This window comes from Ascaphus truei, chromosome 2 (assembly GCF_040206685.1).
Source record: "Ascaphus truei isolate aAscTru1 chromosome 2, aAscTru1.hap1, whole genome shotgun sequence".
Taxonomy (NCBI): Eukaryota; Metazoa; Chordata; class Amphibia; order Anura; family Ascaphidae; genus Ascaphus; species Ascaphus truei.
The window spans coordinates 410,831,539-410,854,090 of NC_134484.1; the positions used below are offsets into that span (position 1 = coordinate 410,831,539).

Sequence of the window (22,552 nt, forward strand, 5' to 3'; positions counted from 1 at the left end):
TTAATAGAAATGCTTTGATAAAGTGCCTAACAAGTGCAAAACGCGTCAGTTTCCTATTGCCCACCTATCCCTGATGCCACCTTTGTTAATAAATTAGTTTCAAATGTTTTTTGATGTGCTGAGCTCAATTTTTCCTGTTCTTGCTGCTTTGCACCGCTGACCCTATCCTGGGACTACAAAATTGCTATTTCATTGCTGGAAGCACGCCAAATGGAGTCAAGAATCATTTATATGCTGTGAGTACTACTCAACATAAAGGTTGTTCCCTATCATTAGTGTTCTATCATTTATATTGTGATCAGCTTCACACACTAAGTGGTTACTCCATATAAGTGGGGTGGAGAACAGGTCAGACCAGTCTAACAGGCTAATTCTGCCCTTATTATCCATAAACCCCAATTTTGGAGATAAAAAAATAAGTACTGCTAATTTTTCCACTAAATCATGAGTCACAATATTAATTCACACCATCAAACATACTGGATTGAAAGGTCTTTATGAACACCATGAATGAATAATTCAATTTCGTGGACTCATATGGGATTTAGACACAACGCTGGTTTTCTGGACTTTTGTTCTATATTGCTCTCTGTTACCCAGAGAAGTTTACACCACCTCAAACTTAAAGGATTTTTTTCATGCAAATACAAGATTTAAAAACTCATTCATTTACCTGAGATACATTCCGATTAGAGTAAGCACGTTTGACGTGATTATAAACCTAAGAAGGCCACAAGTTGACACAGATGCGGACATTGCATTTTGGCAACTATATGAAGGTTTGTTCTTTTTTTTTTTTTTAACACTAGTACAAGGAGATCCACCTTTTTAAAAGTACATTTTAAATGTGTCTGTAAAGAACTGGATACACAGACCATTGCAAATACATTTTCTGGTGGTGCTAGAAATTACATTAGAAAAGGAGGGAATACGATAATATACAAATATATTCGGGGGACAATAAAATGAAGTTTCAAAAGAACTATTCATCCCCAGGGCAGTATAAACGACACTGGGTCAATACCTTAAAGTTGGAGGAAAGGAGATTTCTCCAGAAACAAAAAGGAAAGGGTTCTTTACCATAAGGGCAGTTAAAATGTATAATTGATTACCCATGGAGACTGATTGCAACTACAGCTACGCTAGATATCAAAAAAAAATAAGTCGGGCATCTTTTTAGAAATGTATACAGGGATATACCAAATAAGTAAACATGGGAATGATGTTGATCCAGGGAGAAATCTGATTGCCAACATTTGGAGTCAGGAAGGAATTTATTTTTCCCCTTATGAGACCGCATTGGATAATCTTTCACATGGGGTTTTTGGTTTGCCTTCCTCTTGATCAATATACTGTAAGTACGGATATAAGATAAGTATCTCATCTAAATTTAGCATCGGTGAACATATGCCTTTTTTCAAACACATCTACTATGTAACTATGTTATTGAAAGATTAAAGCCAGAACCTAAAAAAAAAATGTAGCAACCAAGTAAATAATATCTTCCTTTATAGATATTGCATATGTATATGTGACATTTACCATTTGTGTGTGTTGGGCTAATTACTGGCACAATTGTGCAAATACATCAGCATAACACGGTATAACATTACTACTTCATAAATATAGACCAAAATCAGTGGTTTACAGCTAGTTTGTCATGTATTACATACGGTACTGTCATTTTCTTGGAGCACCCATTGACCAACAATGGTAACAGACCAAACAACTCAGCATAGGCAAGGATCCATATAGGTTTCAACAATGTATATACACATCATAATACATAGGTCAGCCTTAGGGAGAGCAGGGAAAGAAGACTTGTGTAGAAGAGCCTCCCATGTTAGGTAAAGTGCAGTTTGTACAAGATGTGAGCTGGAAAACACAGATGACATCAAACAAGGAATCACTGTGTGAACACTCAGAAAACCACGCTAATAACATTTGAATAGTTTAAGAGAGAGATTAGGAATACAATTCGAAGAACATTGATGAATAATATAAAATAGAAGAAAAAGCTTAGTACTAAGGTAGGATACATATAGGTATTAAAAGGAGAAAGAAATGGGTGCAGTCATGGTAAAATATTACAAGACAGGAAAAATAAAATCAACTGGAAAATTTAAAAAGTGTATGGTAAAAAAAAAAAATCACTGTAGAAATGTTCTATGGAAAAAATACATGTTTGCTCTTTATTCAATATTTTTTTGGGGGTACTGGCTTTTGCATTGTTATGGGCATTCTCTTCCTTAAGATACTTTAGGCAGGGATTTACCCAGTCTCCCAAGTGACTTGAATGGGTTAGTGCCCTCCGGATCAGGATACGATACCCGCATTGTGGCATCATGAACCACAGCCTTGACGTCAAACCCAGACTGGAGAGAATGAACATCCCAATGTTACTGACATTAACAGTGATTAAATCTTTGTATTTAATGGACTTCACATCTACTGTACAGTGTCACACGTCTATATATTAAGTCAATGTTTGTGTCGAACTAATTTTGGAGCTTTTTTCACAGGCCGATATGATTCTGTATGAAGACTCTGAAGTCTCTCTTGACTTAAAGCTTTGATGTCCAAATCAGCCTGTTGATCTAGTGACTTCCGAATACAGCTGATAAGAGCCTCCACTCCTTGTCCAGTTGCAGCAGAAATAGGAAGGATATGTTTGAACTCAATTGGATTCTCAGGGACCAGCTCATCTGGCAGTAAATCTAAATATTCTGAAAAACAATATAAAACAGTAATAGTTGGCCGTTGCCGATTAAGAATAGTAAAATATACCAAGCAAATCAAGTACTGTACGTTACATTATGTGCTAATGAGGCCCAAACCTGAAAAGCAACACTAAAGAAACCTTTATCTGCAAATCTATCTAATAACACAATTTGCCTTTAGGTTAGGGATGTTATAGGAGGAAACACTGTTCTGGGCCCCTCTGAGGACAAACTTTGGTCAAATGAGTGAAAACAGGTTTACATTTTGTCATCCAAAAAACAACAAACCTGCTGATTGAACCCCCTATTTATTTTCTTGTATCGTGATCTCCTATATTATGTGACAACGTTATAATAAAAACTGGTGCATTCTTCTCATTCTTCAGTGAAAGCTTTACAATAATCCAATCAAGATCAATGGACATTTCATCGAGCACAGGGTTTCTACTTTTCTGTCTATTTTTAAATTCCAATTTGTGCTCTTATTTCAGCCCTAATGGATTTTTTCAGACTTTTGTACATAATGGAAAAGTGAGAAAAAGTGAAGTAATACCATAACCCAATAGTTCATGTTGTGTTGATCTATTTCTAACTTAATTCCTTTATTTATTTTTTTTGCTGCGTTTTACCTGTTTTTTTTCCCACTGGCATCAGATCTTACCATGAAAACCTCTGTTGTCTCAATGAGACAATCTCAAGAGCCAGTGTAAAATTCCAGGAAAGTTTCAGCAAATGATACTACCAGTTTTCTCTATAAATACGTACTGCAGTGACCCAGTCGAACTTACCCTTTGGATTTTCAAGCTGTTTTAACAATTCCTGCCATTTGTCTTCTGCATTTGGCAGGTCCAGTTTATTGACCGCAAGTAAGGCAGGTTTGTCTAAAAGCTCCTTGTTGTACAATTCCAGCTCCTTAAACAAAATAGTTTCATATTACCTTAGGAAAATGCATGTGTGAATATGATGCCTTGTGTAATGCATACTTCAGTGGCTCGATTTTACCGATCTAACTTCATATGTCAGACATTTATTATGCCAGGCATTTATTGTTATGGTATAAAAATAGCACAAATGACAAAAACGATCTACGTCTTTGGATGCTACTGAAACATTTACAGTGTGCTATTGTTCCATATTTTCTAATCAACACACGATTCATGCATCAGTAGCAATGTCTTTTGAAAGTAGGTGGCAAGATGATTTTGCTACTAAGATACTCTAATAAATAAAGTATGTTAACACATGTATATGTAAATTCACCACTACTGTATATGAACAGCATCAGAACTAGAGTGGTCAGGAGTGATGATTTGTGGACAACGAAGGTGGTAAGGACTACGACAGTCATGCCAGATATAAAACGTGTGTATGGACAACGCCCTCTCCGAAGTCTGTAATAAATCTCTCTATCCTTATCATGGCTATAGAGACTTTTCCAAGGATAGTTAGAACTAACAAGGGAATGGAGTACAGCAGCTATAAGCGTCATATTATATTTGCCTCAACGGACAACTGCAGAATTAAAGATGCTAGCAGTCTTACAGAATGTGAAAGCTCGGGGTGCCGCAAGGTGCTTTGGATATGCATATACGCATCCTTAAGTGCTGGAACTGATTTATTGTGTGACAACACCCTTCAGGATATTTACAGGGGGTCGGGATGTTTAGAGAGACCACAGTTGAGGGTTCTTTAGCCAGCTATTGATTTCTACATGAGAATGCATTGCCTGATCCACAATTGTTTCAACAATCCTGCAGGAGGATGGGAGAGACAAGAAAAAGTCTGTTTACTCTAAAATTGAAAATGTTTGTATTGGTAGCGAGATATGGGATGAATATGTTCAAAAACTTGCAAGTTTCATTTAAAAACAGTATCCAAAATATGATGTAGTGTTAGCAGCAGCAGCAACACACACACCTTGATCAGCAACTGGACAGTTTCAAAAGCTGTTCTGTATAGGGTGTTGGACGAGAGCTGAAATCCTGCTACATCAACCTATGAAGTACAGGGCAAAGATTTGGAAACAAGAAAGATGCACCTGGTATGATTTTAAACAGTCTAAAAACGATCAACATTGTTTTCACCAATTTTAGGAATAGACTTGAGCTATATACACCACCCTGAGGAAGATCCCACAGCAGCCGAAACGTTGGATCTTTATGGTTGTTCCAATACAATCTTTGTGACTTATCACTACAGTGCTGAGTCTTCTCTTTCCAATTTTGTTTGGGTGAAATGTGCATGTGAGATAGATATATAGATATATATATTTTTTTTAAATTAAGAAAGCAGCATAGCCGATAAGCAAACACACATCCACTTACCACAAAAAGAAGTTGCTTTGTTCTTTCTATGTGCTTGAGAAATTTGTGACCCATCCCTCTATTCATATGTGCGCCTTCAATTAAACCTGGGAGATCAGCTACTGATATCTAGCGAAGAAAACACAGGGAAGAAGCATTAAATTACACTAACTTCATGTTACCCTGGTAGGCAGATTTTTTTTTTTGCGATAGGATGTAGGCATGTAAGTGACTGATAAGATAGACAGCATTTGTGTGGGGGGGTGCAGGGGGGGAGGGGAACGGGGAGGAGAACGGGGGGGGAAACACCTCCATTTAACCAGAACACAGAGAAGTGAAATTAAATCTGTCAAAAATAGAAATTTTCTGGGGGGAGGGTAGCGGCGCTTACAGAGGCCCCGCGCTCTTCCTCACAACATTTAAATAAAATGCCGGGGGAGCGCGCGAGGCCTCTGTATGTCTCTCTTACCTTCCCTCCAGTGGCATCTGGCGACGCGTCGCCATGACAACACGGGGCCAAATGACAATGTGACTTCAGATGACGCCGACGATACCGGAAGAAAGGTAAGTGGGGAGGGGGTGGGGTGAGGGGTGGGGGGACGGTAGGCAGTGGGGCGCAAACAAAAACGTTTGCGCCCCCCTGAGTTAAGGTATCGACGCTGTAAACTATGCCACCGAGTTTGACTCAGGGGAACCTGGTTCAACTCCGGTGTCAGGTCTAGTATATCAAGGGGAACAGAATGCAGCTTTAGGCTACGCTTATAGTGCCAGCGACGTCAGGCTACGGTTGCAGGAAAAATCAAATTGAGATGACTTCCAGCGATCGCGACCAGGCCGTCGCGCTTACTATAAGCGCACGCGACGGCGGCAATGCATTTGTTTTGAAGCGACGTCGCGTCACCGGCACTATAAGCGCAGCCTTTAGCTGCATTCGGTTCCCCTTGATATACTGTACTGTACCTCACGCAAAGGGGAGATAGCTGAATTTATCTTGACTTACTTTACTGCCCTGCTCAGCTAGTTTAAACACATACAGAATATGAACATCTGATCTACTCACTTGGGCTCAGATTCATCAAGCCCAACTCGGCATTATCTACCATCCTATTCAAATCGTCGTTAACACCGGATTGGGTGTGCTAGCCTGTACCAACGCTTAATGAAACTTTTATATACTGGTTCCCCCTACAAGATCGATGCAGGCCTTCCATTTTATATATGCCCATATCCTTCCCGATGGAACAGCCAAGCTCAATAAATGTAAGCCCCTCCTCTTCACGCCACTTATTCAACCACAGTGTCTCTGGTGCTCAGAATCTTGCTTTCCCAGCACCATGTACAGCACAGATAAAAAAATAAACAAAAACACTTATGAGCACATCCACACTGCTACGTGGAATACATACAAATGCTTGGTTTATTGTGCTAGTTAGGCATCGGACATGGTGCTGCAGACCGTACGCCTGAGCGAATAGACTGGCTTAAGGCAGTGTTCGCGTCCATGCGGCGTGCGGGCGCACGGAAGCGGGCGCACGTTGCGTGAAAAACCAGTCAAACTGATTTCTCAGCGCAACAGACAGGTCATGTGAGCGGTTCGCCCAATGAGGGCGAACCAGCTCCGTGACGTCACTAGGAACGCCCCGTCCACCATGGCCAGGTTAAAGCACCCGCTTTCCCTCAGCCTCCGCATGGGACAAGGTACCATGGCCTCAGCCTGAGAGAGCCAAGAGACAGCCATTTTCATAAGACTTTGGACAATTATTGTTCAAAATGAAACGAATAATAATACATCTTACCTGCTTGTAATCAGCATACATAATTGTGCCCAATTCAGGTTTCACAGTCGTGACTAAAACATACATAGATGAAATATTTACTATTTGGTTAATTCCTAAAAATAAGATGGTATTTACTTCAAATATGCAGCTAAAGTTTTACTGATTTAAAATATTTGAATCACTGTTTAAGTTGTAATGTAGGTGATACTGTAAGAAAATAAATAACTTCACTTTTAAATGTATTATTGAAAAATGCAAATACATAGCAATATTAAACAGATGACAAAATTCATATTAATCATTAGATCGGACACACAAAAAGGGAAAATAAAATATATGTTTATAGCTGTACAATTTATATACATAATCCATAAGTTGGCAGCGGGGACCTAGTCTAAGGGGTCGAAACCAGAGCGTCACTAGTATAACTGTGAAGCAGTTTCAGAAATAGCAGATATAACTCAGATATGGACGGGTGTGGGAAGATATTAGGAGGAACCAGCTTAGGGTTCATAATAATGCCCATAACCATTGTAGATATTTAATATAATAAATGTAAAGTATACTTACATGCATAGTCAGCAATTTGTGGTGTGGCATGTGACAGTTTGCTAAGTAAAGAGGATTTTCCTGCATTTGGAAACCTAAAACAATAGAGGTGGAGAACCTTAAAAAGGTAAGGAGGAGAATTGTGTAGGCAATCCAAAATTTGATGGGAAGCCAGGAGAGGGATGTTTTGTGATGTTGGGATACTGAATAACTTGTATGGCTTTAATTGAAGAGCAAATGTTGCCGTCATGTTTTTATATTTATAAATTACTTGGTCATCACTTCAGCCTTAGATTTATATTTTGCAAAAACACACTTGTTGAATTAACTACATTGCAGGATGAAGCATGTGTGTATCTAACAGTGCCTTTATATTTTGTTTGATCAAAGACACAAAAAGGTCAAAACTAAATGAGGATTATTTTAGAACCAGATCTGCATCAAAGGAACAGTCAGAACATTAATTGGATGCAATAAAGGCAAATAAGGCCCAAAGAATGAATGATGTACATCAACAATTCCTTCAAGAAGCAAGTTGAGTAATTGTTTCTTGCTCTCATGCTTAAAAAAAAAACAACAACAAAAAAACATAGAAACATCATTAAAGAGTTCATATCCCAGGACAATTAAAGCCCACTTTACTGGACTTTTCTATAGGAAAAATAGAGCAATTCCCTGCAGCTCGTTAATAAAAAACAACCACAACCAAATTGAATATGGGTGTAACAGCTTAGATAGATTATAAAGTTCAGAGGGAATATATAGAGATTGTTAAACGATCGTTCTATGTTACTTTTGTGCCAATTTATGCAGTATGCCTAAAGAGTAAAGTCATTGTGGAAACAAGTATGTCACCCAAGCTGACTTTTAGGCATACTCCAGAAACAGGACTGTCAAAAAGAGAACAATTGCCATAATGTTTTTCTATGAATATTACAAATTAAATACAAAGCTTCACGGTGTTGCCAAAAGAAAAGAAAAAAACAAAAGGAGAATGAAGTCCAGGTGAGGAGGACCCTTCATTCAAAATGTAGCAAGAGAAGCAGCGTTCACCTCCAACACCGCTGATCACTGCGCATTCAGAGGGACGCGGCGTGGGACAGGACGATCGGTACACGGCACCCGGAAAAGACAAACTGTGCGCAGATAAGCGGTTTAATCATTTTAAAATTGCGAGTGCGATTCTTATACATCTTTTTCCCGTGAATCAGAATAGACCTATACTACGCCCTGAGGTGGATGTTTGTCGCGCTTCTTTTCTAGATTTAGAGAAAAAAAATGATACATACATTCATATTTCAGTAAAAAAAAAGGAAAAAGAAGCGCATACTCCAAAAAAATAACGTGTTTAATGCAGCAATCACTGCTGTTCAAAGCATAAAATAACACTGAAACACAGCTAGCAGTGAAGAACTCGCATGAATCCCAAATCTCAGCTGTGACCACTGGATGGGAAAAAAAGGCTTGTGATTGATGATTAGCGCATGTGGAAATCCACACTACAGACCAGCGTCCACAGTGGCCATTCGCGCGAGAAGCCAACAAGCTCTAATTAGTCAGGGGAAGCCGGAAGTGAGCTACACGGGCTATGCTTCAATTTAGTTGTTAATTAAGCCACGCTTCTCTGCGTTTTCACATCAATTCTGAGTCATTTCTGCTTGGATTCTAAGCATTAACCCTCAGCATTGAAGAGGGAGGTGGCATTGAATAGGGAGGTGGGATGATATGTCCTCCACAAGGTGCGAGTCCACACAACAAACCCTCATCCACTGTGGCCTCACACCCAAGACACCAGCCAGATTTACACAGTCAGAGGGATGCCAGGTGTATGTCACAAGAACAGGGCCCTATCGAACCAACAAGCAACACACTTCTCAGCAGCTCCAAACAGCCTCACTTCCCCTCCGTGTTCAAAGTTGGGAATGAATTTTAAGAATGCTATCACAGGCAGCTGATTAGAAACGCTCCAATGAAACAGTCCTAGCGTGTTTCGTCGTTCCAGGCAATTTCAGAGGCCACTGTGGACACTGGTTTGTAGACTGGATTTACACCTTTGCAAACCATCCATTACAAGACCTTTTTTTCCATCAAGTGTTAACAGCTTAGAACTTGGGATTCCCAGCTTCAAAAACTTGGGATTCAAGCGAGTTCTGCGCTGCTATCTGTGTTTAGGAGTATGATTTTATCCCTTGAACAGCAGTGATTGCTGCATTAAACCCTTTATTTTTTGGAGTATGCACTTCTTTTCCTCTATTTTATTTTTTACAGAAATCTATCTGGATCTGGTTGATCCTTTTTGAAGCTGCTACAAGACATCCCCCCCCTGGAAAACCTGATGATACTTTTCATGATCACAACAAGTTTTGGGATAGTATATAGCCCAAATACTAACTAAATCATTTTATCACACTATTTTGACCCCACGATTGTGTTGCGATCACTTGGTTGAATATAAACCCGATACTTATTTCATCTATTTGTTCATGTTTGCACACATGTAGTTGTATGTCTATATAAATGTGAACATGCAGATCTATGCACGTTTCATCCATCTAATCTTAATGAACTTTTTGTGCTGATATTATGACTATTATAGAAACGGTCTACATGAAATATTGGTGCATGCCTTAACACAGGGGAGCGCAAACTTTTTAAGCTGCGCCCCCTGCCAGGCCTCCCCTGGTCTCGCGCCCCCTCTCTTACCTTCTAGATGCGTCAAATGACGCGCACCCACAACGTCACTTGACGCTGGCGACGTCACATGACGTCGCGTTGCCATGGAGACGCGTCTGATTCCAGGTAAGTTTCCTGTTGCAGGGGCCTCGCGTAATCCCCCGGCATTAAATGCCTGGGGGAAGAAAGCGAGACCTCTGCAAAGGCCCTTCCCCCCCAGACAAATCTCCCCCCCCCCCCGGGGGGCGCGCCCCCAGTTTGCGCACCGCTGCCTTAACACCATCTCTAACCGGAAGCCCATCAAAGCAAGATGCTGGAGGCATTGCCGATGATCTAGCGGTAACTGCCCTGGACATGAATGGCTGTTGCCACCAGATCGGGGGCGATACCCCACATTGCCGTTTCATGACTCCCAACCTTTCTTTTGCACTCCATTTTTAAACTCCGTCATGGAGAAATGCAGGGCCAGCTGTACGGCAAGAATGGTTTACATTTAGCTCACACTTCAAATGCATAATTTTAAAAACAAAATAGGCGAGTGAAGCCATGTGAAAACAATATTAGCATAATCCTGCGAGGTAAAGTGTCCATGTCATATGCTTGCACAAAATAGTAGCACTTATTCTCATGTCAAAGAATGCTTTAGAGCAGGGGTGCTCAACTCGTCCTCAAGCCCCACCAACAGGTCAGGTTTTCAGGATATCCCAGCTTCAGCACAGATGGCTCAACCGGTGGCTCTGTCAAAGACAGATATATACAACCACCTGTGCTGAAGCAGGGATTTCCTGAGAAGCTGACCTGGTGGAGTTGAGCACATCTGTTTCAGAGTCTTTCACAACTAGACACTAATATCACTCATCTTTTCTATGAAAGCTCGTGCAAAAACAGGTCATATGTGAATAAAGACCAGCGTCAAACGCCTGAACAAGCCTGGCTGCCAATCCAGTGATGACACTGCACAACCTGGGCCATATCATTTTACCAGGGAAGACAGAGGTGCACAACATAATCATGCATGTCTTAGGGTGTGCCAAATAGGAACAGAAACACTGCTACTAAACATGGTACACAGAATGAGAAATCAGAATTGGAGATTGTCAGAGTTTTTTCCTTTATTGATTACCTCTTTTTTTGGGTGGGATGGGGTGAAAGGGTATTTTCTTAAGCAGCGTGTTTCCCAGCTTACAACGGTAATGCGCCTACACCTGGACACTCCAAGAATGCAGAGAAACTTGTTTTACCCCCAAGACGAGGTAGGGAAGCCCCTAATTCCCCAGTGTTCCCCATTGCCACTGCTTGTAGAGTGGCAGCAGGGAGCCACGTCAGAAGACATCATTGGAATGCCCCGAGCAGCAGGAGGATAAAACGGATGGCCATTCACAATTATTCAATGAGGGGCCCTGATTTTGTGTATTTGAAGTAAATATCATTTTCAACTGCCTTTTTAACACCTAAAAGGGCAGGTCCTTATTAAAATATATAAAAAATATATAGGCTTAAAATGTTAGCAACATATTTATTTACTAGTGGAAAATTACAAAATGAGAGAACACCCTCCCCCCCCCCTTCCCGATACTGCTATTTTCTGCAGATATCTGGGAGCAGCCATTCTTGACCTGTAAAGTCTATACTGACAGTTTTGTTTTTCCCAGGATCTCACCGCACTTCCATTTCTCCTCCTCTTTCCCCCTGCAGGGAAAAGGCAGGTTTGTGTTGTTCCAAAAGGAGCAGGAATCAAACTACAGTGCATTCAAAAATCATTGCTAATCCCTCTATCAATGTCACATCGCAAATAAGACATGCTCTGCCATGTTATTCCATGTTCCATTTTGCATAGGCTCACCACTGTATACTTGCATTTTTAAACATGTAATGCTACGTGTCAAAACAGGCAATCACCGCTGAAGTCCACACTTCACTGATTTCACATGTACTCTTACAGTATCTACTTAGCCTGTAAACCAGGGGTGGCCAACTCCAGTCCTCAAGGGCCACCAATAGGCCAAGTTTTCAGGATATCCCTGCTTCAGCACACGTGGCTCAATCAGTGGCCCAGACTTCGACCAACATACAACCACCCGTCCTGAAGCAGGGATATCCTGAAAACCTTGGCCTGTTGGTGGCGCGTGAGGACTGGAGTTGGCCACCCCTGCTGTAAACCATAAGTGACACTGGTATACTCACCCCACTAATCCAATGTCTGCAATGAGTTTCATGTCCAGGCGCAGTATTCTTTTCTGGCCTTGTGAAGGCAAGAAATTTGTCTTGAAACGCCCCCCATGACCACCTCCGGCAACCAGTATTCGGTCTCCCTCTTTATCCAGTTCTCCTGCAAACAAACACCTTTTCTTAAAGCACTCATGTGCGATGAACCAGACTTGCATATTCCCATCACTAGCACAGAGGACGGGGCTGCAGGAGCCAAGGGTCAGTTTCAATCCACAGCACTACAAAATCACCTCCTACCTTCCACCACTGCCTTTATTCCTCACCATGAAGACCCACTTCCCATTGTTCCCTCTTACCCCTTCCACCACTGGTTTTATTCCTCACCATGAAGACCCACTTCTCATTGTTACCTCTTACCCCTTCCACCACTGCCTTTATTCCTCACCATGAAGACCCACTTCCCATTGTTCCCTCTTGCCCTTTCCACCACTGCCTTTATTCCTCACCATGAAGACCCACTTCTCATTGTTACCTCTTTCCCCTTCCACCACTGCCTTTATTCCTCACCATGAAGACCTACTTCTCATTGTTCCCTCTTACCCCTTCCACCACTGCCTTTATTCCTCACCATGAAGACCAACTTCCCATTGTTCCCTCTTGCCCTTTCCACCACTGCCTTTATTCCTCACCATAAAGACCCACTTCTCATTGTTCCCTCTTACCCCTTCCACCACTGCCTTTATTCCTCACCATGAAGACCAACTTCCCATTGTTCCCTCTTACCCCTTCCACCACTGCCTTTATTCCTCACCATGAAGACCAACTTCCCATTGTTCCCTCTTGCCCTTTCCACCACTGCCTTTATTCCTCACCATGAAGACCCACTTCTCATTGTTCCCTCTTACCCCTTCCACCACTGCCTTTATTCCTCACCATGAAGACCAACTTCCCATTGTTCCCTCTTACCCCTTCCACCACTGCCTTTATTTTTTAAATCTGATTCTCCGTTCAGGAGATATAAGCGGTTGAAATATTTGGTCTTGGAGGTTACAATGGAGCCCTTGCAGTGTATTGGTTACAATGTTATCCTCAGAAATAAACATTAAAGAAAATCTTTTTTTTAACACTAAAAAAAAAATCATCACTTTTTGGGGGCATACTAACATAATAGGAGGTCATATCATACTGTATATAGTCTTTGGGATGGGATTGTTGCTGTGAACTGTTAAGCCCAAATTGTTCTGCAAAGTCCCAAAGCCATTTTAAACGCTAAACTAGTTTTGTTTTTAGTGAATGTGTGGTGCAGAAATCAAGTGTAACCCCTCTGTTTCCACAGTCTATGTGCGGTCTCTGACTTCTCTCCTTGGCTAGCACTTTCCTATAAGCCTCATCTTTCACCATGTGCGAGTGTCAGGCTGTCTTTCAAGTCACTCTCACTGTCTCAACATTCAATCTTGTTTTCTTCTTATCCAATCTTTCCTGTTGTGAGTTGCCAGGCAGATCAGGGACAGTGTCTCTTATTCCTTAGGTTTTTTTTTTTTTTGTTTTAAACAATCTCTGGGTCACGTAACCACTGTAACCAGATTTTTACCAAATAAGTCAAATGTAGAAACAGGATTTGATGGCTGCTAAAAGACACACAGGAACCCCTTATTTGACCACTTTCCCTTGTTCCTGTAAAACCAAAGATCCTATTTGATATTCTGTGTTGACCCAACATGTTTTTTCATTCCTTCACCTTATTTCCTTCTACTGCATTAAGAAACTATTCATGTATTTATTATCACTTCAGCGAACAAGGTTTTTCTCTTATTCCCTCTAAAATGAGAACTTTGACATACAACATTTGATGAACAGTAAAAACACTGATCTCTCTTACCAATTTTGAATCCATCATCAGTTGTGATCGTTATTCCTGTCGGGACATCTATCTGACAAGTCTCCCCATGGGTACCTTTTAGTTCATAAACACTGCAAGAATAAGAATGAAATACTGTACTCAGTTATACAGTATGTTAGTGTGTTTGCAGCATTGCATTGCAGCAGAACATACACATCTCACCAGCAGGAGAAGCACCATTGTTTTGAATCAGACGTGCACAAGGAAGGTGGGGCTACCTTGCCATTTCACCCACGGGACTGTGCCAGCTGGTGCAATAATGCTGGCAACGTCTGTAGAAACCGTAAACAAAGAAGCCACAATGCACAAACACACACATTTAGTACATTTCTTTATATTTTTTCTTCTGAGTATGATTGGGTCATTTAGCTCAATCTTTTGGTCAAAACATTTCAAGCCTGCAACCATGTCAAGGTATGACCCTATCAGGTCCTACCAAATGTTATACTGTGTCTTTTGTATTTCTTCAACTACTGTACATAGAGAAGAGAAAACTAAATAATAGTCAATAGCATGGGATGCATGACATATACCATGCCCAAGGGTTTAAAATGTGGGCGCAGAACTGTGTGTTATGTGCGAGCTACTATGCAGTTAAAACGGGTTGAAAACCCAAAATGCCCAAATAAATATACTGAAAAAAAAGTGCAAACAAATATACAGATGTAGCGTTGAGTATTCCTCCAAGAAAATCACAGATGGCAACTGCCTGACCACTGCCTGCTCGCGGATTCCCCACGACCAGACTAATGGCCCATCAGGATTAACACAGCGGGCATCCCTGCTTTTGAATGGGACCCTCACTATGTGAATCCTACCAGGCCGCACCAGTCTGGAAGAGATGCGCAGTGAGAGTAGCCAGAATCGGTCACTATCTGCGCACCTCTAACAGGCGATCGGGCTGATTTTATTTTAATAACATATTATTGAAGCTGGGGGTCTCTGAAGCTGAACGGCATTAATTTCAGCCCCGGGAATCCCCTATCTTCCTGAGATACGGGCCAGGTCTGGGGTGCCGGTATCTCCAGCATGTTTAAATTTCCCGGTCATGTGACGCGGGAGAATTAAAACATGCAAAAAACTTAAAAATACACAATTAAATAAAATCAAATGTGTTTCTTACCTTTGCCGGGAGGAAGAGTCATCTTCCTCTTCCTCTTCCAACTGCAACACCAACTTTTGGCCCACGACGCAATGATCCTCATCAGCATGATGCGCAGAAGTCCCCGAGTTGCTTGCAGAGGAGATTCGGGCGAGTACTGTAGATCTTCCATTTCTTCTTTATTCTCCAACAGGTGCAGGAGATGTTGACCGCCATCTTCTTGGGGTCAAATGAGATGTGACAAGCCTTATACAATCGGATTGGTGGATGTACCATTTGATGGATTCCCTATTTTTTATTGATGGGACGTCACCCTAAAGGGATGGAAGCCAGTCAACCACGTAGCATATGCTTTCCTCCCTTTAAGATGATGTTACGTCTGTAAAAAAAAAAATATATATATATATATGGAATGCATCACATGGTACATCCACCAATCAGATTGGTGGATGTACCATGTGATGCCTTGCCTTTTTTGGAGTGATGCGACCACAAAAAAGAGAGGGAGAGAGGGAGCGAGGGAGCGAGGGAGAGAGAGAGAGAGACAGAGAGAGAGAGAGAGAGAGACAGAGAGAGAGACAGAGAGAGAGACAGAGAGAGAGAGAGAGAGAGAGAGAGAGAGAGAGAGAGAGAGAGAGAGAGAGAGAGAGAGAGAGAGAGAGAGAGAGAGAGAGAGAGAGAGAGAGAGAGAGAGAGAGAGAGAGAGAGAGAGAGATACACACACACACACATACATACAGTGGTTGACAAATCACCAAAAAATCTACTCGCCACACAAAAATATCTACTCGCCACCTAGTACCAAACGTGTGCTGCTTGGGCCAATATTTACTCGCCCGGGGGTTAAATCCACTCGCCCGGGGCGAGCAAATGTATAGGTTTGTCGAACACTGCATATATATACATCCACCAATTGGATTGGTGGATGTACCATTTGACGGTCAAATGTGACATAACAAGCCTTATATAAGGCCTGTCACGTCTCTGACCCCAAGACAACAGCGGATCAACATCTCTTGCACCTGTTGGAGAAGAAAGAAGAAAAGAAAGATGATCTACTCAGTAGGCCTCCTTTGCTGAGGATCATGGACTTCTTCAGCTCATGCTGATGAGGATCATTGTATCGTGGGTCAAGAGTTTGTGCCGCAGTTGGAGGAGGGGGATGAATCTTATAACACAGACAAGGTAAGAAACACATTGATTGTATTTTATGTAATTGTGTATTTTTTTTTTTTAGGATGCCCATTGATTAGCAATGTGTTTATCTGTGCCCCTTTGAGGGTATAGAAAACCACAGTGACAATCAATGCATTTTTTGGCAAACATTTGTTTTTATTTAATTGTAATGTATTATATGGATTTTTTAATGTTGCCCATTCATTGCCAATGTAGTAATCCTTGCCCCCATTGTGGGCATAAGTTATCACAGTGACAATCAATGGGAAGAGGGGATGGGGGTAGTTGCCCCGGGGAGGTTGGTTAGGCCTCCCGGGTGGGTAGTGGGCATTAACCCCTTAATTATCATAGCTGTTACGACGGCTAAGGTAATTAAGGGATGAATTAATCCTGCAACCCTCCAGGGAGGCCTAACCACCCTCCCCAGGGCAATTACAGTACACCCTTCACCCACCCCATGAAAACAATAGTAACCCCTTAATTACCATAGCGGTAGTAACCACTAAGGTAATTAAGGGGTTACTGGTGTTCTAATGGTTGGGCATCGACCCTTACATGTTGAAGAAGAGAAGGAGGAAGGCCTTTATCCTGGCAGAGGTAAGAAAAACATTTAATTTGTACTGTATACTGTATCTGAATGGGCAAAAGCGCTAGTAGCCATATTTGGCACAGAGGCCACACCATTCCTGTGTGTGGGAGGGTGGAGAAGAGGATAGTTGCCCCTGTGTGATTGGTTAGGACTCTCGATGGGTAGTAGAAGGGGTTAACCCATTCATTACCTTGGTGGTAGTAACCACTAGGTAAGTGATTGGTTAAAAACCCCCGCAATCCTCCCGGTAGGCCTAACCACCCACCCTGGAGCCACTATCACCTCAACCCCCAACAAACCAGGTACTATGGTTTAACCCCTTCATTACTTAATGAAGCTGCTTTCATTATTATTTTAATTACACAGTATTGAAGCAGCGGGTCTCCGGGGCTGAACCATATTAATTTCCGCCCAGGGACCCCAAGCTTCTCGAGATACAGGCCCCGGTATCTCCTGCAGGTTTAATTCTCCCACGTCACATGACCAGGACATTTAAAAGCGCGGAGGAGATGCCGGCACCCCATTCTGTATCTCGGGAAGCAGGGGGTCCCCGAGGCTGAAATTAATGCTGTTCAGCTTCAGAGACCCCCAGCTTCAATACTAGGTTATTAAAATAAAATCAGCATGATCGCCTGTTAGAGGTGCGCAGATAGTGACCGATTCTGGCTACTCTCACTGCGCATCTCTTCCAGACTGGGGTGGCCTTGTAGGATTAATACAGCGGGAGTCCCATTTAAAAGCCATTCCCCCTGCTCTGTACTTTGCCGTGAACACTCGTTTGGTCCGCAGTTCACCAGCAGGTTGTAGATGAAGCTGGCTGCATCTGTATATATACTTGCCATGCTTATTATTATTATTATTATTATAGCACATGCTGTTTTCACCTTGCTCATGAGGGAAGAGATTTCTCACGTGACCATTATTATTTTATTTCCTCTTTTCTCTATGCAGTGGATTCAATCCAAAAGACACAGTATAAAATTGGTAGTGTAGGACCTGCTAACAGGGTCTAACCTTGACATGGTTGCATGCTTGAAATGTTTTGGCCAAAAGATTGATCTAAATAAGCCAAAACTTATGAGACAAAACAATACAGAAGAAAACAGAAATGAACTAAATGTGTCATATTAGATGTGCATTGGGGTTTCTTTGTGTAGTGCTGTATATTTGGAGGTCACTTTCCCAGTAGCACGCAAATTGTCACAATGAAATATAGAATACTTTGGGTCAGGGTTTTGAGGTTGCAGAGACACAGAGGGCTATGCACTAAGCAGTGATAACTGCTTTTAAGTGATATAAATGCCTTTATAGTGCGATACTGCCTGCTGCGAGATTCACAAAGCAGTGATAAGTGCTTTATGTGAGATTAAATGCCTCTATAGCACGATATCACTGCTTTTGGAATCTCACAGCAGGCACGAAGTGCATTTAAGTGAGATAAAAAGCCATTATAGTGCGATACTGCACTGTTATCACTGCTTTGGTAATCTCACAGCAGGCAGTATTGGGCTATAAAGGCATTTATCGCACTTAAAAGCATGTATCACTGCTTTGCATTTCACCCTCCAAGAAATTAATATATTTTACTATATTTACTCGTGGTTAAGAGAGCAGCACTACTTCATGGGCGACGCATCGTCCTATGACGCTGCGTCGTCGTGGCGATACATCACACGTCAATACGCCATCACGTGACGCAGCAACATTATGACGCCGAGAGTCGGTAGGTAAAAACTTTGCACCCCCAATAAGCATTTTCTGTTCTCGCCTGAAGTGATTTTCCCGGAAACGTTGCGCGTTATGTCTACATCATTAAAAAGACATTAAATGTCTATTTGACTTTTTTCACAGAGTTTGAGTGTCAAAGGATACTATTCTCTATTAAAGTCTAGGGTGTAATTTCTGCTGGGATTCTTGCAGTCCTGCTAAAGCCCCAACCACCATTTTAAAATGATTGATGTGCGCCCGCCATCTTCGGATCATTTGAAGATTTAGCACGCCCTCACTCCCATTCAAATGAGTGGGATAAAGCTTAGCACCCTTTAGTGAATAAGGGCCTAAGTGTCCCGCAAAAACATTGTGTCTGCGTGCTCCCACTTACCTACTGTTGTGTCCCACCCCAGCAAGGAAACGTTTATTTGGAAACCGGTCCTTTACACTCTTCAAAGTCACATCCTTTGTAGCTACCATCCAAACATCACCTCCCTTTCCTCCTTCTCCACCTAAACGTGGCAGCCCCATCCCACCACTTCCGCCTTTCACAAGGACTCGCAGATTGTCCACGTAGTTCCCATACTAAAAAAAAGAGGAGGGGGGAGTAGTTAGAAGATTATCAAACCATTCTGTTTTGCAGTTTTATACAAGGTTTTTCCCCTAATTACACACAAATCATATCTGACTTTTCACGGTGGCACAATGTAACCCCGATGTGTTTATTAGGATTGCCAGGTGTCCAGGACTGAACCGGACTGTCCTGCATCTGTCCAGTAAGACATTAGAGGTAATACTGGACATGTGTATGCGGCGTGGGGGGCCGCGAGATTTCCCGGAGCATGGAGAGAGCAGGGCTGTTGCTAGGGGGCAGGCAGCTTCCTCCATACGGATTGGCTTCTGCTTGGTCATGCAACCAATCAGGAGGAGGAGTGCAAAAACAGGATTTGTACTGATAGAAAGTGACCGTCAAAGCAATGTATTTTTCTTTGGATGAAAATATTGCTGTCGACTGCACCAGTTTTGCAGCAGGAAGAGATTGAGACATGTCCCCCCCTTAACCTTATTAAAATGCATCACCCCAGAAACAGCAACAGGTTTTTTAAGCTCGTTGACCTGCGGACCATTTTATAATGAACATGTATGTTTTTCAACAATGCCGTAGATGCAGATCAATTAACCAAGTTGTCAGACTTGGCAGAGTATTTGAAATAAAAGGAAAGGGGAAACTGACTGGCTGAGATGCAGAATTTGAGGTCTCATGCAGATCTTACAGCAGCAGAATGTGCAATGCTTTTTTTTTTTTTTTAAATAGGTGGGAAGAACAAGGGAGGGATTTCCAGAGCTGAACGGCGCTAGTGTCAGCTCTGGGGACCCCCTGCTCCCCGAAATACTTACCTCCGTAGTGGGGCCGGTAGCACCTCCGCAGGTTTAAAGCTCCCGGTCATGTGGCCCTATAGGAAGCCGCAAGGGATGACTTCACGGCTTCCTATTGGCCCACAGGAGCTTTAAATGTGCCACACAGCCCAAGCGGAGATGATACCTGCACCCCTTACCTCCGTAGCTCAGTAGACCCACTGTTTAAAAAAAAAACCCCCCGCAGGATTGCTGCTTCCTTAATGCTGACACTTGGAGTCAGAACATTACACAGCAAAGCCCCTTTACCAGACATCTATTTTCCTTTTTTCCAATGAAGGGAACCAGAGGGTCTCCTGGGGCAGAACCTCACTATTTTCATCTCCGGCGATCCCCAGTTCCCTAGATATGTACCAGTAAAGTTACTGGTCTTACTTCCCGATATGGCAGGGGGGTTTCAATAGCTGTCCACTAGGAAGCCACAACCGATGACATTGCAACTAGTTATTGGTCCGTGGTTTGGGTGGTCATTTTGTATACCTTTGAGTATAAAAGGTAGGTTAGAAGAAGCACACAAAAGACTAGGATAGAGTCCAAACAGCTTCTATTTGTATTCAATACATCAGAGCCAGTGAGCACAGTGACGTTTCAGGACCAACTGTCCTTTCATCAGACCAAACACGGAGTGTAGGTCTGAAGAAAGGACAGTTAGTCCTGAAACGTCCTGTGCTCACTGGCTCTTATGTATTGAATACAAATAGAAGTTGTTTGGACTATATCCTAGTCTTTTGTGTGCTTCTTCTAACCTACCTTTTATATCAATTCTTGGATCCAGAATTGAGACGCCAGGATTAGCAGAAGGTGAGCACCAAAAGGTAATACTCTTTAATTTTTATTATCAGCAGTGGGGTGACACTTATACCCACCTTTTTCACATATACCCTTGAGCGAGCTTTAAACCCAGTAACTTCCCCAATATCTTGAGAACTACAGGCTCCTCTCCGCTGAAGATATATAGGATCCCATCATGAAAAAAGGATGGATATGTGTGTGTCTTACTGCTTTAATTTAATAAATTGACATTGAGACACTGAATACAAATGTCCCACTTAGGTTTGATTTAATACCAAAACAGACATAATATATTGTACACCCCTAAAAGATAATGTTTAACTTAAAATGTTAAATATATCCCCAAAAGACTCTTACATAGAAAAAAAATCCTTGATTAAAAGGCCTTTCTTTTACAGTAGCTTGTGTGCACGTGTTATTAACACAGAAATGACACTATATTATTACAACTAAAGAAATGACACTTCACAAAAAATATATAACCATTACGGATGTTCCAATTCTGTTTAGATGTGTTCCTTGGGTGCTAGTCACATCATTCCCATGACTTTCTCACCATACAGTAATACAACTTTATCCCCCCCACCCAAAACCCATTTCATGATTTCCCAGCTCCTGCCAACAGGAGACCTCTGCCCTCACTAGTCACGTGTTATTAGAAGCAGGTGACACCCGATCACAGGGAAACAGCAGATCTTCACCTTCCTGAGCAGGACCCTGCAGCACCAAACCATGATCCACGCAGGAGCAGGGAGGCAGGCGCGCGCGTGTGCTTATCCCTGACCGGTAAATCGGGCCGAACACTGAGGGTAAAACTCCGCTCCGGCTGCATAGAGATGAAAGAGGAGAGGGCAGAGCGCCGCCTACCCAGCTCATATGGACCAGTGACCCCTGGTGGGCTCCCAAGCAAGGTGCGCCGAGTGTACACCCTGCAAGAGCTTTCTGGCTGCGAAGACGGGAGGGCAACTACTGTCGCCCCGCTTACCCTTGTCTCACTGACTGCCCTTGTTTAACATTGCCCACCATTGTCTCTTACTGACCCCCTATGTTTCTTATTGCCCTGCGCCCCGGTCACTTCTGTATATGTACTCGGAGGTTTTTTTTTTTCTATTTGGAGGGGAGGGGTGAGCAGTTTTGTATTTTTGTTATTTGTGTGTGGCCAGGGGGAGAGGGAATGTGTATAGAGGGGATTAAGGGAGCGGGGTTGAAAGAGGGGGGTAATTGGGGTTGAGAAGGGTAGAAAGGGAGGGAGGGATGGAGAGGGGGTAAGACTGATACGAGGGGAGAGAAATACATGGGAAAGGGGAAATGGGGAGCTTGCAAGACCACAGACAAGGGAGGGGGTGGGGGGCAGGGCCATCTTAACGTATGGGCACGCTGGACAGTTGCCCGGGGGGCCCACAGCATACCAATGCTAAAAATGTAAAATCTCCATTCTAAGTCTAGCTAGGAGGGCTCGCTACCCCCCTGCCGCGGCTCCCGGCACCCCGGCTCGCTCTCCCCCGGCACCCCGGCTCCGCTCGCTCTCCGCCCGGCACCCCGGCTCGCGTCACAACCGCTCGCCGCCTAGCAGTGCAGCACTTCCGGTGCCTGCTGCTGCTAGTGAGCGCGTGGTAGGCTGGGAGCGACAGTCTGCATAGGTTAGAAGTATATACCAGTGACTGTCTTTATTGTG

At 42.7% G+C, this 22,552-nt stretch overlaps 1 protein-coding gene across 1 annotated transcript; it reads right to left on the bottom strand.

Moving 5' to 3' along the window:
• Nucleotides 1-480: 480 nt before the first annotated feature.
• GTPBP10 (GTP binding protein 10) lies at nt 481-21,738 on the bottom strand. Its single transcript, XM_075587469.1, has 10 exons — nt 21,579-21,738; nt 19,061-19,254; nt 14,072-14,163; nt 12,208-12,352; nt 7,372-7,445; nt 6,820-6,872; nt 5,045-5,152; nt 4,638-4,715; nt 3,509-3,632; nt 481-2,726 (listed from the first exon to the last, which is right to left on the bottom strand). Exons 1-10 carry the CDS (start codon nt 21,609-21,611, stop codon nt 2,482-2,484), a joined length of 1,146 nt encoding a protein of 381 aa, XP_075443584.1. The 5' UTR covers nt 21,612-21,738; the 3' UTR covers nt 481-2,481.
• Between the last annotated feature and the right edge of the window lie 814 nt (nt 21,739-22,552).